General features: G+C 44.2%; 1 protein-coding gene across 22 annotated transcripts in view; it reads left to right on the plus strand.

The window, feature by feature from the left end:
• Nucleotides 1-16,014, plus strand: part of KLC1 (kinesin light chain 1) — a 58,322-nt gene that overhangs the window by 22,928 nt on the left and 19,380 nt on the right. For all 22 annotated transcript variants that reach the window (XR_003435658.1, XM_027120691.1, XM_027120698.1 and 19 more), the window contains exons 6-12: nucleotides 3,021-3,108; nucleotides 3,722-3,823; nucleotides 6,681-6,854; nucleotides 7,000-7,099; nucleotides 11,599-11,648; nucleotides 11,734-11,801; nucleotides 13,142-13,250. Coding sequence is in view for 21 of the 22 variants with exons in the window: in XM_027120691.1 (XP_026976492.1) it covers nucleotides 3,021-3,108; nucleotides 3,722-3,823; nucleotides 6,681-6,854; nucleotides 7,000-7,099; nucleotides 11,599-11,648; nucleotides 11,734-11,801; nucleotides 13,142-13,250 (691 nt within the window). In the remaining variant the exon portion in view is untranslated. The remainder of the gene's footprint in view (nucleotides 1-3,020; nucleotides 3,109-3,721; nucleotides 3,824-6,680; nucleotides 6,855-6,999; nucleotides 7,100-11,598; nucleotides 11,649-11,733; nucleotides 11,802-13,141; nucleotides 13,251-16,014) is intronic.

Raw genomic sequence — 16,014 nt, forward strand, 5'->3', positions numbered from 1 at the left:
TTACCTGGCACTGTGAAATAGTCAACCAGCATCATCTAAACCTGTTTCTAAAGGAACTGAGAACCTTGTTTAGAGAATAGGCTGGCTATGTTCATATGTAATTATAGAAGCAGGGAGACTGTTGTTAATAAAATAACAGAGAAGTGGGAATTCCCTGGCGGTCCAGGAGTTAGGACTCTGCGCTTTCACTGCTGGGGCCCGGGTTCAATCCGTGGTTGGGGAACTATGATCCCATAAGCCGCTTGGTATGGCCAATAAAGAAAGAAAGTAGCTCAGAAGTGTTCATGGAACAGAAAGATGCCTTCCAGCTGAGAGGATTAGGGAAGGCCTAATGGAGGGGTGCGAGCGCTTTCTGCGGCCTTGAAGGGTGTGTTTGGGGCAGACTCCTGCATCCTGTTTGGCAGTAGTAAGAGATGGGGCTGAAAGGACTGGGCACTCTGCAGGTGCCAGGTCTTAGAAGAGTGGCTGTGGGGAGTGCACAGGACCTGAGGGGGCTGGAGCCTGGAGGCAGGGCAGCCCGGCAGGAGGCAGCAGCATGGGGCTGGCGGGGATGGAGCTGGGAACCTGAGCAGGGAGTGGGAAAGGAGGGGGAGGGCTCCATGAAGAGAAGAGGAGTAAACTGTCCAGAGAGAGAGGTGATGGCCTTAAAGAGCACCGGAAGGAAACTGAGCACTGCCATGCCACTGCTGCAGCTCCAGGCCACTGCCGCGGCTCGGCTTCGAGAGAGCACAGCCTTTTCCATGCCGCATAGCACTCTGTTTTACAGGTAGTCCTGACATTTTTTGACAGGTTCCTGCTGATGGACATTTAGGTTTGCAGATTTTTACTGTTACGCATTATTGTAAGAATTCCCTAGTCACAGGTTGCATTTAAAATCTTGGTAGATTATGCTAAATTTCATTCCAGAAAGATCTTTAAAAAATTTACATGCCTACGAAGAACATGAGAGTTTCTGGCTGATGGTAGATATTTTTATTGTAAATGAGTTAAATAAAAAATGTGCGTAGAATGCCACTGGAATTTGTTGTACTTAGGGAGGGTGCGTGGTCACACAGATGTCATTGTGCTGGGTGCTGGGACTTCGGTGGCCTCTCCTCAGTCTTGTGTTTTTCCTTCGCACTATAGCGTGAGAGTTTACTCATGTCAGCAGAACATTTGAGAAAAGTTAGCAGCTATGTATATATTCATATTTAATGTTGTGTCCTAGAGCTGTACGATAACTCTATTTCAACATTTTTCTGTTAAGGGACATTTAATTTTAAGCTTTTTGTGGGGGGGCATTAATCTACTGATGAACATCTTTTGCTCAAGTTTTGCTCAGGATTTTGTATTTTGTTTTAGTGTCAATTCCTAAAGCGGGTTAGAGTATAAGCATGATATGCGGGCTTCCCTGGTGGCGCAGTGGTTGACAATCCGCCTGCCAATGCAGGGGACATGGGTTCGATCCCTGGTCTGAGAAGATCCCACATGCAGCAGAGCAACTAAGCCTGGGTGCCACAACTACTGAACCTGCGCTCTAGAGTCTGTGAGCCGCAACTCTTGAGCCCATGTGCCCCAACTACTGAAGCCCACGCACCTAGAGCCCATGCACCGCAACGAAGAGTAGCCCCTGCTCGCCACAACTAGAGAAAGCCTGCGTGCAGCAATGAAGACCCAACACAGCCAAAAATAAATAAGTTAAATAAATAAATTAAAAAAACAAAACAAAACATGATACGCTTCTTGGTACATGTTGCCCAGCTGCTTTCGGGAAGGTGGTGCCAGTTCACACTCCTCCTCCTCCATCACCAGCCTGGGGCTGGGCTGCTTGTCTCTTATTCTTTATTAATGGAGAAGTGCAGCATTGTGTATTAATTTGTATTCTGTGGTTGTGTGTTTTTAGTCATTTGTGTCCTTCTGTGAATGTTCTGTTACCTTTTTTTAATACATGTTTATTCATTTATTTTTTGGCTGTGTTGGGTCTTCGTTGCTGCACGCAGACTTTCTCTAGTTTTGGCGAGCAGGGGCTACTCTTCGTTGTGGTGCGTGGGCGTGTCATTGCAGTGGCTTCTCTTGTTGCGGAGCACGGGCTCTAGGCACGTGGGCTTCAGTAGCTATGGCACGCAGGCTCAGTAGTTGTGGCCCAGGGGCTTAGTTGCTCCTTGGCATGTGGGATCTTCCCGGACCAGGGCTCGAACCTGTGTGCCCTGCATTGGCAGGCGGATTCTTAACCACTGCGCCACCAGGGAAGTCCAAAACCTATATACTTGGCCAGAATTAGTGTGCTTCGGAGGATCTGGAAGGCTTATTAGCCCTTCCAGTGTTCTGCAGGACAGTCTGGCTTCTGCAGGGCAAAGCCTTGCTGGGCAGCCGTTCTTACTCAGTTGGGAAGTATGTATACTCAGTCTCACAAAGTAAGTAACTGGTTTGCAGCCCCATCATCAGGTAGCACTTAAACCAGGGGGGCTGGGCTGGAGGTGCTTCTGTCTCCCCACTGTCAGCAGGACCCTTCGCCCCGCCCTGCTCCAGCAGACACTGCGGGGTGCGTCCTGGGCTTCTGTTTCACAGGCTTTTCCATGGCACGTGGCGAATCATTAGCTTCTTAGAGCAGCTCTGTGAGTCACGTCCTTCCTTTTTAGGTGGGCCGACTGCGACTGTGGAGCCCATGTGACATGCCAGAGCCACGCAGCCGGTAGCTGGCAGAACTGGGTACAGACCCTGGGATCTGTTCCGTCTGCCTCACCGTTCTGGATGGCCTCGCTTACTGTGTGCGGGGTTATGGGGATAGTATTGTCCCAGTGATCTAGATGGGAGGGCCAGGTTCAAAAGCTAATCAGGCCCGACTCCCAGCTCACCTTGCAGTACATTTATTGATGGAGTCTTTTTCTCCTACATTAGGAGTGTTTTTAATAGTTTTAATAGCTAACGTCTATTTTTTAATAACTGAAGCTTAACTTCTATTTCTTTAGTTCCAAAATTACATTTTAAAGAGATGTAGTAAGCTGTGTCTATAACACTTAACTGTATGTTTTTCAATTTAGAGACCAGAATAAATACAAAGATGCAGCTAATCTACTGAATGATGCCTTGGCCATCCGTGAAAAAACTTTGGGCAAAGATCATCCTGCGGTTTGTATACTGGTTCTTTCATTCTTTTTATATATTATTTTCCCTAATGTATTTTTATACCCATCTCATTTTAATATTAAACTCAACAGGGAAGATTTAAGAGCTGCCTTTTCACTGGATGGCACAGGTAGGACTTCCCTCACTTAGTACAAGTGATGAGCCTCAGTGCTGGTGACTCCCATTTAGCAGGTGTCAGTGTGCACTTCAGTTGTTTATCACCCCACCTCAAATGGATCACGTACTGTGTTTTTTGATCCTAAATCAAATTGCATGTACTTCTGTAAATTTTTTCATAAAGATTTTGTATTGTCTCTTTATTAAAATCTGGTCAGATTTGCATATAGATCTATTTTGGTTGGCTTTGTGGCTTTCAGTGAAATTAAAAAATCAAGATCCTGTTGATGTTGATTTGTTAATTTTAATATTCTGCAGTGTTCCTTTATGCAGTCTGTCTGCAGACAGTGAGATTGCTCTTTCGCCTTTAAGTGGAGTCATGTTCCTTCATCCAGCTGAGAGCTCTTCCCCGCACATACTGGGCGTGATGAGTGTGTGATGTCTCACATCCCCTCCACTGCTGTCGTTTACTGTTCTTCACGGTTCCCTGTGTTGGTAGGTGGCAGCAACTCTGAATAACCTCGCAGTGCTTTACGGCAAAAGAGGAAAGTACAAAGAAGCTGAGCCGCTGTGTAAAAGAGCTCTGGAGATCAGAGAAAAGGTGCGACTAAGGACGGTTCTCCTTGAGATGCTATGTTTTATGCTTTTAAATAACTCACTTTTTTTTTTTTTAATAACTCACTTTTAAGCTTTGAGATAGGACCACTGTGATATATCATTACTGACCATTTACTGAAAATAAGCCCTTCAGTCAGGTGGGCAGCCCCAAACGCAGCCAGATGGGCCCATACACATGGGAGTTTAGGAGGAGTGGGTATGCAGAGGGTGGAGCCTTGAGTCTGCATGCCCTCCCAGCCTGAGGCCTAGAAATGATTCAACTGAAGAAGGAATTTCTCAGGCCTGTAGGTGGAAGGCACGGGGGCATTTCATTGACGGTGGGGCACGTGCCTGTCAAGAAGAAAAACATTAAAATTTTAAAAATGAGGTCAACAAATATGCTTATGAAACTGAAGAAAATGAATAATTGTTTTTGAGAACTAAAGAGTAACTCAGAGCTGGAGATTAAGTCAGTCATGGGTGTGTAATGTCAGCTAATACAGTTTATAGTAATTAGGTATTTTTTTAAATGTAACTTGTTAATTTCAGCAGTGCTCTGGATGACCGTGTATTCAGATGTTAGAGACTTGGCAGGTCCATGCCGTGACTTTTTTTTTTTAAAGGTTATTTTATGACATATAGGTTTGTTTGTTTATTTGTTTGTTTTTGGCTGCGTTAAGTCTTGTTGCTGCGTGTGGGCTTTCTCTAGTTGCGGCGAGCAGGGGCTACTCTTCATTGCGGTGTGCAGGCTTCTCGTTGTGGTGGCTTCTCTTGTTGCGGAGCACAGGCTGTTGGCGCGCGGGCTTCAGTAGTTGCAGCATGTGGGCTCAATAGCTGTGGCTAGCGGGCTGTAGAGCGCAGGCTCAGTAGTTATGGCGCATGGACTTAGTTGCTCTGTGGCATGTGAGATCTTCCCGGACCAGGGATCGAACCCGTGTCCCCTGCATTGGCAGGCGGATTCCCAACCGCTGTGCCACCAAGAAGTCCAATGCCATGATATTTTAATTTGACTTTTTGTGTCATTATTTACCATTGATACTGAGCAATCAGTCATTTAATTTTGAGTTATATGGCAAGGACTTGGGAAAGGGAAGATGAAAAGGGGCTAATTATCACATTATGCAGGTAAAGTTTTGTCCACGTTGCCATCTGCATAATATTTACAAAATAAAATAGTCTTTATTTATTTTATTTATTTATTTATTTATTTTTTTGCGGTACGCGGGCCTCTCACTGCTGTGGCCTCTTTTGCTGCGGAGCACAGGCTCCGGACGCACAGGCCCAGCTGCTCCGCGGCATGCGGGATCCTCCCGGACTGGCATGTGAGATCTTCCCGGACCAGGGATTGAAACCGTGGCCCCTGCATCGGCAGGCGGACTCCCAACCACTGCGCCACCAGGGAAGCCCTAAAATAGTTTTTATTTTATTTTTTATTTATCCACTGAGATTTTGAGTGGGCTGGGGTTAAAATCAGGGAGAATCACAAATATATCAAATTGAGGATTATGAACTATAGGTGATGATCTGTCAGATTCATTCATATATATTTGCTCTTTCGTTCAGTCATGTAGCAGACATTTATTGAGGACTTGGGGGCTCCCTGCTTGGTTAGAGTTGGCGATTTCAAATTAGACACAGTCCTTTCCCTGGGGACACAGTGCAGCAAGCAGACCTTGGGAATGCAGGTGCTTTGGCTTCTAGCCTAGAGCTCAGGGAGCACATAGAGCAAGGGCTTCTCCAGGTACAGGGCTGGGACTGTGCTGGGCATGGCCTCCCACAAACGGCCAGCGTTGGAGCTGAGTCTCAAGAACCGAGGTCAGAGCTTCCCAGGCAGGGAGAGGAAGGGAATGCAGAGGGGATGGAGAGGCAGCCTGCCTCATTGGAGACTGTGTAGGTAAAGGCACAAGGTGAGAGGCTGGATGGCTGGCTCAGGTCCTGAGGAAGCAGTGTAGTGTTTGGTCGTCCACCTGTGTGCCAGCACCGTCCTAGATGCTGAGAGGACATTACATCCAGACATTGAGACAAGGCATTTGCATACTGAGGCTTACGTCTTAACGGGTGAGAGTCTAGGCGATAAAGGACTAAATAGATAAGACAGTTTTGGGTAGTGATACTTGCAAAGAAAGAAAAAAACCAGGTGATGTGCTTGTGAGTAAACTGGGTGGGGATGGGCTGAGGGCTCCCTTAAATTGGATATAAGGAGGTCCTCTCTCAGGGGACCTGAAAAGAGACCTGAAAGATGAGTTATTTAGTGGAGGGTGGGGAGCAGGGCAGTGCTGGGAGAAGAGTGTTGGGCGTCTGGGACAGTAAGTTCAAGTTCGAAGAGCCCTGAGGTGAAGTTTGAAATGTGAGGGAAGTGGTTTGGGATGCTCAGAGAATCTGGGTCTGAATGTGAAGGGATACGTAGGATGTGAATTGAAGAATTGGAAGTTTCCTTTGAAGGCTGTTCTGTGCAGGGATAAGTGTAATGTAGTTAGACTCAGAAGGGCCAGGTGTAAGTTCAGGCACTTCAAGGACTGGGTGGCCATATTAAACAGCCTTTATAAAACCCAGTTTCCTCATCTTCAAACTGTGCATAGTATTGCCTACCATGTAGGATTATTATAAGAATTAAAGACACGAAAGCACGTGAAGGAAATCAGCATAGTCCCCTCCCCGCAAGAATAAGGAGTTCAACAAATTCTGGTTAAGTTATTTTTATTATTGCATGGGGAGCCATTTAAACATCATAAGCCTGGAAACAAGGCACAGTCGTATTTATGTTTAGAACGTGCCTTCTCATGATAGGGTGGAGAATGGATCGGATGGTACCATGTGAAACAAATAATAAGTGTTTCTAATACACTATTTTTTATTCCCAGGTTTTGGGAAAGGATCACCCCGATGTTGCCAAGCAGTTAAATAACTTGGCCTTACTGTGCCAGAACCAGGGCAAGTACGAAGAAGTAGAATATTATTATCAAAGAGCCCTCGAGATCTACCAAACCAAACTGGGGCCTGATGACCCCAACGTGGCCAAAACGAAAAATAACCTGGTACGTTGACAGAGGTACAACTCTATCGATAGAGCCAGATGACTTTCTTCCTGAAATCTGAACTCTGTTTCATAGTCTAACCTATAAATAAGCACGTATGCTTCACTTACTATGAAGAATAGTAAGGACTTTGTTTTATTTTAAGGCATCCTGCTATCTGAAGCAAGGAAAATTCAAGCAAGCAGAAACGCTGTACAAAGAGATTCTCACTCGCGCACATGAAAGGGAGTTTGGTTCTGTAGATGGTAAGAAATGTACTTTTGTTTCTAAGCAGATGCAGTTGTAGGATGCATTAAACATAGTGATTTCCGTGAAGCAAAAGGATAAAAAAAAATAGTGATTTCCAGCTTGAACTTGGTAATACACAAGTCATCACAGTATTTTCAAGGTAGAATTTAATTTGAATTTTAGAAATGATTTTCCACGGAGCGCTTATTGGAGAGGATGTGACCCGGTCTGAGTGAGTGCCCTTCGGCTCATCATTCATCATCCAGTGACCGTGGTGAACCCTGCGTACCTGCCCTGGCATTACCGATAATGGAGTCATGCAGCCTGTGGTCAGGGTGATGGGCCACGCTACCCTCACCGGAGTCCACACGTGCTTTAGGCACAACCTAGATGCACTGACTCCAGAAAGCCTTCCTGGAGTCATTAGTGCTTTCTAGAATTGCTCTGTAATACAGTGGTTCTCAGAGTGCCGGCAGGAACCAGCAATTTCAACACCACCTGGGACCTGTCAGAAATGCAGATTCTCGACCCATCCCAGGCCTGCTGGGTTGTTTGACAGCCTTAAGGAGCTAAGGCCTGTCTCCTTTGTATCCCTTAAAGTATTGTAGGTGCTTAATATTAATATTTTATAAGATTTTGATTGCTCAGTAAAACAATATTTGTGTGTTACATAAGGCATCGTCCCCCCTTTACTGCCTATTACATAAGGATTTCAGAATGTGAACAGTTGTTACTAGTGTGTGGGAAACCTTAGAATTCGTGGGGAAAAAGGTTTTGATTAATAAATACTTTCTTCTATAGAGAGTTTCTAGAAACTACTTTTGAAAAATCTTTGAAAAGTGTATTAGTTTTCGTCTGTTAACAAGTGGAGCAGTAAATCTCTTCCTATCAGAAGATCGTGATGCCTCAGGCTCATCATTTTGAAAATGGATTCTGTTTGCAGTTGGGCCAGGATTGGATAACAGTCCACCTCCCTGGACTTGTACAGTTCACAGGGCACTTTCATGTCCTCGTCTAACTGTAGAGGCCTTGCTGGTTTTGTGTTGATTCCAGGCCATCTCCTTAGTGCTTCTTTCAAAAAATTTTACTCTTGGGGAAGACTTGTTTCCTTGCGATTTGCTAGCTTCTTTCTACTAAAAATAGTAGCATGAAGTCCAGTTAATTGGGTTCTAGTTAAAAGCAGTTTTTCTGTACTCAGATTTATCCTCCACACAAATGTTAAAACGTAGGACAGAAAGGCATTTTTTCTTTAGGCAAGATGCACATGTGTCCTGGTTTGCTGTCGGGGCGTGGCTTTCAGGTCACAGGGCCTTCTTGACTACAGTGCAGCATTGAAACCCATGACCTGGTTTGTTGTCAGGAAATCTAGTTCTCTTAACTGGTGGATTCTTGTCTGTTCTAACAATAGGGTTAGGTTAGTACATAAAGCTAAAACTGCAGTAAATAACAGTGTTATTAAGCTTTAAATACTGTTCACTTTTTTTTTTAAATAATTGTGATATACAATTATTTTTCAAGTATTTAAACAATTGTACGAGCACCACTAACTGAATAATCCTTCCATTCCCCCCACTCATTTGTAAGGTCATATTCTAAATTCTTTATCAAGTCAAGGGTTTTGTTGCTGGTGGTAGTGGTAGTGGTAATGGTGGACCATTCCTCTCCATTTATGCAGGTATTGATTCTTGTACCAGTTGCACATCTTCTTGGCTGCTGTGGTTTTGCAGTGAGGCGGGGTGGGGGTGAAGTTAGATATGTGATGTGACAAAGTCTGTAAGTACTCTTCCTTTTCAAAACTTCCCTGGCTAGTCTCACCATTGTTAATTGAAGTATAGTTGATTTACAATGTTGTTAATTACTGCTGTACAACAAAGTGATTCAGTTATATATGTACATTCTTTTTTTTTTATATTCTTTTGCATTATGGTTTATCATAGGATACTTATAGTTCCCTGTGCTGTACAGGAGGCCCTTGTTGTTTATTCATTCTGTATATAATAGCTTGCGTCTGCTAACCCCAAACTCCCACTCCACTCCTCCCCCACCCCCCTTCCCTTTGGCAACCACCAGTCTGTTCTCTATGTCTGTGAGTCTGTTTCTGTTTCATAGATAGGTTCCTTTGAGTCATATTTTAGATTCCACATATGAGTGGTATCATATAGTATTTGTCTTTTTCTGACTTACTTCACTTAGTATGGTAAGCCCTAGTTGCATCCATGTTGCTGCAGATGGCATTATTTCGTTCTTTTTTTATGGCTGAGTAGTATTCCATTGTATATATATACTACATCTTCTTTATCCATTCATCTGTCGATGGACTTTTAGGTTGTTTCCATGTCTTGGCTATTGTGAATAGTGCTGCTATGAACATAGGGGTGCATTGTATCTTTTTGAATTACAGTTTTGTCTGGATATATGCCCAGGAGTGGGATTGCTGGATCAAACGGTAATTCTATTTTTAGTTTTCTGAGGAACCTCCATACTGTTTTCTATAGTGGCTGCACCAATTTACATTCCCACCAACAGTGTAGGAGGGTCCCTTTTTCTATACCTTCTCCAGCATTTGTTATTTGTAGACTTTTTAATGATGACCATTCTGACTGATGTGAGGTGATAACCTCATTGTAGTTTTGATTTGCATTTCTGTAATAATAAGTTATGTTGAGCATCTTTTCTTGTGACTGTTAGCCATATGTATGTCTTCTTTGGAGAAATGTCTATTTAGGTCTTCTGCCTTTTTTTTTTTTTTTTTTTTTTTGGCGGTATGCGGGCCTCTCACTGCTGTGGCCTCTCCCGCTGCGGAGCACAGGCTCCGGACGCACAGGCCCAGTGCCCATGGCTCACGGGCCCAGCTGCTCCGCGGCATGTGGGATCCTCCCGGACCGGGGCACGAACCCGTGTCCCCCGCATCGGCAGGCGGACTCTGAACCACTGCGCCACCAGGGAAGCCCCCTTCTGCCCATTTTTTGATTGAGTTGTTTTTTTGTTGTTGAGTTGTGGGAGCTGTTTGTATATTTTGGAAATTAAGCCCTTGTCAGTTGCATCATTTGCAAATATTTTCTCCCATTCCGTAAGTTGTCTTTTCATTTTGTTTGTGGTTTCCTTTGCTATACAAATATTCATTCTTTTAAAGCCAGTATTTAAAACTAGTTTCATTGTTCTCCTATGACATGCCCAATAATCTTAAGAATAGTTAACCACATACTAGTCTTTTAGTTAAAAACAGTTTAAATATGTAATCTTATTTAATTTTCTCAACAGTCCTGTGAAATGGGTCACACGTTACTCCATTTTAGGAGCGAGGACACTGCAGGCTAAGCGACTCGCCCAGGATGGGTAGCTTATGAGTGGTTGGATTGGGTGGGAGCATGGGTCTTATTCTCCAGAAACCTCAAAAATAAGTGAAGAGACGGGATCATGAAAATCACCTATAATTTCATCACCCAAATATGTCTTAATCTTTTGTGTCTTTCCTTCCTTTTTTGCCAATTGATTTGCAAAATTGAAACCACACTTTATATATAATCATGCATACTGCTTATTTTCTTTTATACTTGTAGCTTAAGCATTTTTCATGTCATAAAAGTATTTTCATAACCTTCACTTTTAAAAAATATTTATTTGTTTTTATTTTTGGCTGCGTTGGGTCTTCTTTGCTGTGCTTGGGCTTTCTCTAGTTGCGGTGAGCGGGGGCTACTCTTTGTTGCAGTGCGCAGGCTTCTCGTTGTGGCTTCTCTTGTTGCGGAGCACAGGCTCTAGGTGTGCGGGCTTCAGTAGTTGTGGCACACGGGCTCAGCAGTTGTGGCTCGCGGGCTCTAGAGCGCAGCCTCAGTAGTTGTGGCACACGGGCTTAGTTGCTCCGCAGCGTGTGGGATCTTCCCGGGCCAGGGCTCAAACCCGTGTCCCTTGCACTGGCAGGCAGATTCTTAACTACTGCGCCACCAGGAAAGCCCATAACCTTCACTTTTAAGACTGCTTATCCTCCATGATGTGGGTGCATTAGTTGGAAGCTTTGGATGAGTGGTATGTGTCAGTGTTCTCAAAAGTGAAGAAAATTTTAAAGGAATATTGATTTGTAGTTTTTCCATTTTTGCTCCCAACATCTTACTACTATTTCTTAGACTTTTGTTTAATGTTAGTTGTTCAAATTCTAAGTAGTCCCAAGTGTTACGTGAGGGTTCTAGCATTAAAAGTTTCCTTGTAGGGACCCTAGCATTTGTCCGTGTTTTTGGTCGTTGCCTACCCTGTCTAGGTTGGTACCTTTGATTCCATGTCTTCTGTTCACAGAGCTGCATGTGAATGGCCATTTCCTACTGGTTTCTTGTGGTCTGGTTCTGTCTTCATAGTCTTTATTCTCCATTGTGAAACCTTGTCTGTCCATGATGTGAAAAGTAATATCTGAGAAGGATCATACGGAAAACAAAACAGAAACCTTGCAGTTGCTGAAACTTGACAAATTCCACTTTGTGGGCTCTGTTATGCTTCAGTTTATAGTATGTTATTTTTTCTTCCCTAGATGAAAATAAACCCATTTGGATGCATGCTGAGGAAAGAGAAGAATGCAAAGTAAGGACATACTATTTCGAGAGATTCTAAATTGAATATATTGCTTAAGATAATTATTCACTTGAAATTATTTCCTATAATTTAGGGAAAGCAAAAGGATGGGACTTCTTTTGGAGAGTATGGTGGCTGGTACAAAGCCTGCAAAGTTGACAGGTACGTCTGCTTAACTGAAAAACAAAGACACAGCTGTGGAAGGTGCTAATGCTTCAAAGGTAGCTTGTAAATGACCGAGTGTGTAAGTTGCTTAAAGTGGTGTGGTTGCACAGTCCCTGATTTTCCACAAATTCCAATACAAATTCCATAACTTCGTAAATGAGGTAATTCATGTACACAAAACCCACCGTAATATGGGTCACGTGGGTAAAATATTGGTTCTGTCCGTTAATGCTGTGTCTAAGGCTAAGTACCAAATCGCAGGAGAAGAGATGACTAAATATAGAGACACAACATTTGAGGTCGCCATAGAGCAAACTCACGGGAAACAGGCCAGCAGACGTGCAAAAGCCAGCACTTTGCAAGTGTGTCCAGGTGCACACCCTAGTCTCCCGCAGCCCTCAGGGCCTCCGTGTCTGCGGAGGGTTGTGTGAGCTCCTTCACCAGCAGCCCATGAGCCTGTGCAGATGCCCGTTTCCTCTTCTGACTGCAACACCTTTCCTGCAGTCTTTTTCCTATTTTAACTTTTGCTCACCCTTTAAGACTTAGTTTACCAGTCTTCTATTTCAGAAAAACTCTCTGAACCCCTAGTTTGGAACAAGTACTCCTTCTTTGGGTTCCCCATAGCACTTAGCATAACTTCTGAATTGCATGTGCTTTGTTTCTCCCAATACTCTGTAAATTGTCTCAAAGACATGGAGTATAGCTTCTTTATTTCTAAAGCGCCTATCATCAGTAAGAAAAGAATCTCTTGAAGTATATCTATACTAAAATGAACTAGACTTATTTCTCGTTTCTTAGTAAGAGTGCTCTGTGAGGGGTGCAGAAGCACTGTCTGTGTGCACACTGTTTGTTCATCCTTTCGCACACACAGCCGTCATTCTGTGACTCAGATCTCATTGGTGATGAGTTTTGGATTCACTTTGCTTCCCCTCTACTTGTAGAGGGAGGGGAGAAGGTAGATAGCAGCATTAAAACATGTGTCCTCTTTACTACCTGGCACAGTCAGCTCTGCCCCCGAAGGGGGAGAAGCCTGATGGTCACTGGACAGACCCAGAATAGACATTTTTGTTGAGACTGCCCGGTGGTCTGTGGGAGCAGCCACAGACTGGAGAGAATACAGGGGCATGTCCCATCAGCCACAGGGCTCAGTGCAGTAGGCAGGGGATGCTTGACATGGAAGAGCCTTTTAGAGTTTTACAGTTAAAAAAAAGTACCATAGAAATTTAAATAATTTTAGCCAAACATAAGTCTGTTTGTCCTTTAGATTATGTGCTGTTGATAGTGGTTGCTCTAAAACTTATATTTTATAGTTTTGTATATCATATGCTTTCTTACAGTCCAACTGTTACAACTACTTTAAAAAACCTTGGGGCACTTTACAGACGTCAAGGCAAATTTGAAGCTGCAGAAACATTGGAAGAAGCAGCCATGAGGTCACGTAAACAGGTCAGTCAAAAACCTTCTGTTTTTAACTTAGCCTTCCGTATTTATTGATTGATTGATTGTACGCGGGCCTCTCACTGTTGTGGCCTCTCCCGTTGCGGAGCACAGGCTCCAGATGCGCAGGCTCAGCGGCCATGGCTCACGGGCCCAGCCGCTCCGCGGCATGTGGGATCTTCCCGGACCCGGGCACGAACCCACGTCCCCTGCATCGGCAGGCGGACTCTCAACCACTGCGCCACCAGGGAAGCCCTAGCCTTCCGTTTTTAACTTTGAGTTTAATGATTCTCTTTTATGAGACTTACTGAAACCTTGATTTAGAAATAGAAAATGTTTACTGTTCTAGTTTGTACAAATAAACTTATATTGTTCAAGCGACGATATAATGTAAATATATGGTAAATATGACACCAAAAGCACGAGCAACAAAAGCAGAAGTCAGATTCACCAAAATTACAAACATTTGTGCGTTCAAGGACACTATCAAGAAAATGAAAAGACTCACAGAATGGGTGGACATATTTGCAAATCACATCTCTGAGGAGGTCTAGTGTCCAGAATGTATAAAGACAAAAGGACCACCTAATTAAAAAACGAGCACAGGACCTGAATAGACATTTCTCTGAAGATGCTATACAACTGCCAACAAGCACATGGAAGGATGCTCAACGTCATGAGTCATCAGGGGAATGCAAATGAAAACCACAGTGAGGCACCACCACACACCCACTGGGATGGCTAGAATTCAAAACCAAAACAGAAATAGCAAGTGTCGAGGAGGAGGTGTAGAGACTGGAACCCTTGTGCACTGCTGGTGGGGATGCAGAATGGTGCAGCTTCTGTAGAGAACAGCTTGGAGGTTCATCCAAAAGAGAAGCATAGAGTTCCTATCTGACCCTGCAAGTCCACTCCTAGGTATACACTGGAGAGAATGGAACACAGGTACTCGAAAGAAATACAGCCGGTTCTCGTTATTCATGGTACTTATGTTCTATAAAGTTGCTTTGAACACTGAATTAGCAAATACTGAACCATTGTTCCTAGGGAGATACAGAGTTATGTTCCTGGGAGCCTCTGGTCACATTTACTTCGATCAATACATAACCTTGTTTTAGGTGTGTTTCTGTTTAAAGACACCTTATTTAGTATATGTTGTTGATTCATTAGCATCGGATTCATGGCCAGCAGCACTGTAACTTGTGCCTGAAGAGAGCTTATCTTTCTCCATAGGGCACACCCCAGCCTTCTTGCACTTAGGAACACCAGAGGACACTTTTTCACCGTTTTAAACAGTGAAATCACTGACTGAAATGCGGAAAACATGGCACCAGATGATTTAGACTCGGGGAGGGAGGATGCTTGTTCACATTACAAGGTGAAACAAGAAAGCAGAGTGTCACCTTGTTCCATCTTAGCTGGGGATGTGCGTGTCAGGTGACTCGAAGTTTTCTCCACTTCGTGTTGTCTGTGAATGACCATGAAAGCACTGCGAGTGTTGATTTTAGGATTACAAATACGTTTTGGTCAGTAGGTGAATTAGCAAATATGGCCTCCGTAAGTGATGATGGTTGACTGCTCCTGTGCATATACGTTCGTGGCAGCGTTACTCTCAGTAGGCTGAACGAACACACAGACACAGGTTCGTCGGTGGATGGATGGATACACGAGGTGGTATATCCATGCGATGGAATACTATTTGGCAATAAGAAGGACTACTGAAGCACTTTGCTTCATCAACTGAGGTATTTTAGTTATGCTGAAATACAGTTGTAAAGAACATTCAGGAAAAAGGCTTAGTTCTTGCCCCTTAATTACCAGTTTTAGAGTAAGGAGTTAATGTATTACTGTGTATGTATATGCATATAAAGATGGCAGGTTTTGTTTTCTATTTTTAGTGCTGGAGGGACAGGTGTGGCTTTTTCCCCTGAATGGTGTGTGTGTAGCCTATTAGGCAGTTGTTGGTTTAAAGCCACCTTTTGGCTGGGATTAAAGTTACCCATAGGTACCTTAGAATTTTTTCCTTCGAGAGATTCTGTGCAGAGGGATTAGAGAAGGCCCAGCATAGGTGTTGTCAGTGGTGCTCTCCTAGCTTGTGCCCTGCAGGAGCCCCTTTCTTGAGTCCTGTCGTCCTTCCCAGGTCTTTTGACTCTGAGGGGCTACTGTTCAGGGGAGGGCGCCCTGGGTGTAGGCAGCGTGGGATTCTGGCTCGACTGGTGGTCCGTGGTGCTCCTTCATGACCAGGCTTTGCTGTAAACCAGTGCCAGATAGTGTTTATCCAGCCACTGGTGTCTAGAGTCATGAGCTGCAGATGTTTAGAGAAAGGGATGTTGCTAGTGGTTTGTTGAGAACAGCCCCTCCTGCGCCTGGGAGGGCCACGGTCCGCTTCACTGTGGAGGTCACCGCAGCACATGGTCTGTTTGGGTATTGTGCCCCCCTGAGGAGGAAACCCTCAGGGTCAGCGAAGGGGCAGTATTTGCATGAGCTGTTCGGGTTGAGATTCCATTTAGAACATAAGACATGCTGCACCTGGTCATCAGATGGTGCTGAAATGCACATGGAGAACGTTTGCTGCTGGGTGTTAATCCAGTTATGTTTCCACTCAGATGTGCGTGGGGTGATTGTTGAGAAAGTAGGCGAGTGCTTGCCGCTGCTCATCGCTCTGTGGAGTAGGAAAGTTTGCTGTTAAAATGCCTTTTGTTAAATAAGTGGCTAATTTTTTTTTTTGTGGTATGCGGGCCTCTCACTGTTGTGGCCTCTCCCGTTGCGGAGC

This window comes from Aethalodelphis obliquidens, unplaced genomic scaffold (assembly GCF_003676395.1).
Source record: "Aethalodelphis obliquidens isolate GAN/ISIS:26980383/991018 unplaced genomic scaffold, ASM367639v1 scaffold21, whole genome shotgun sequence".
In the NCBI taxonomy this organism is placed as follows: Eukaryota; Metazoa; Chordata; class Mammalia; order Artiodactyla; family Delphinidae; genus Aethalodelphis; species Aethalodelphis obliquidens.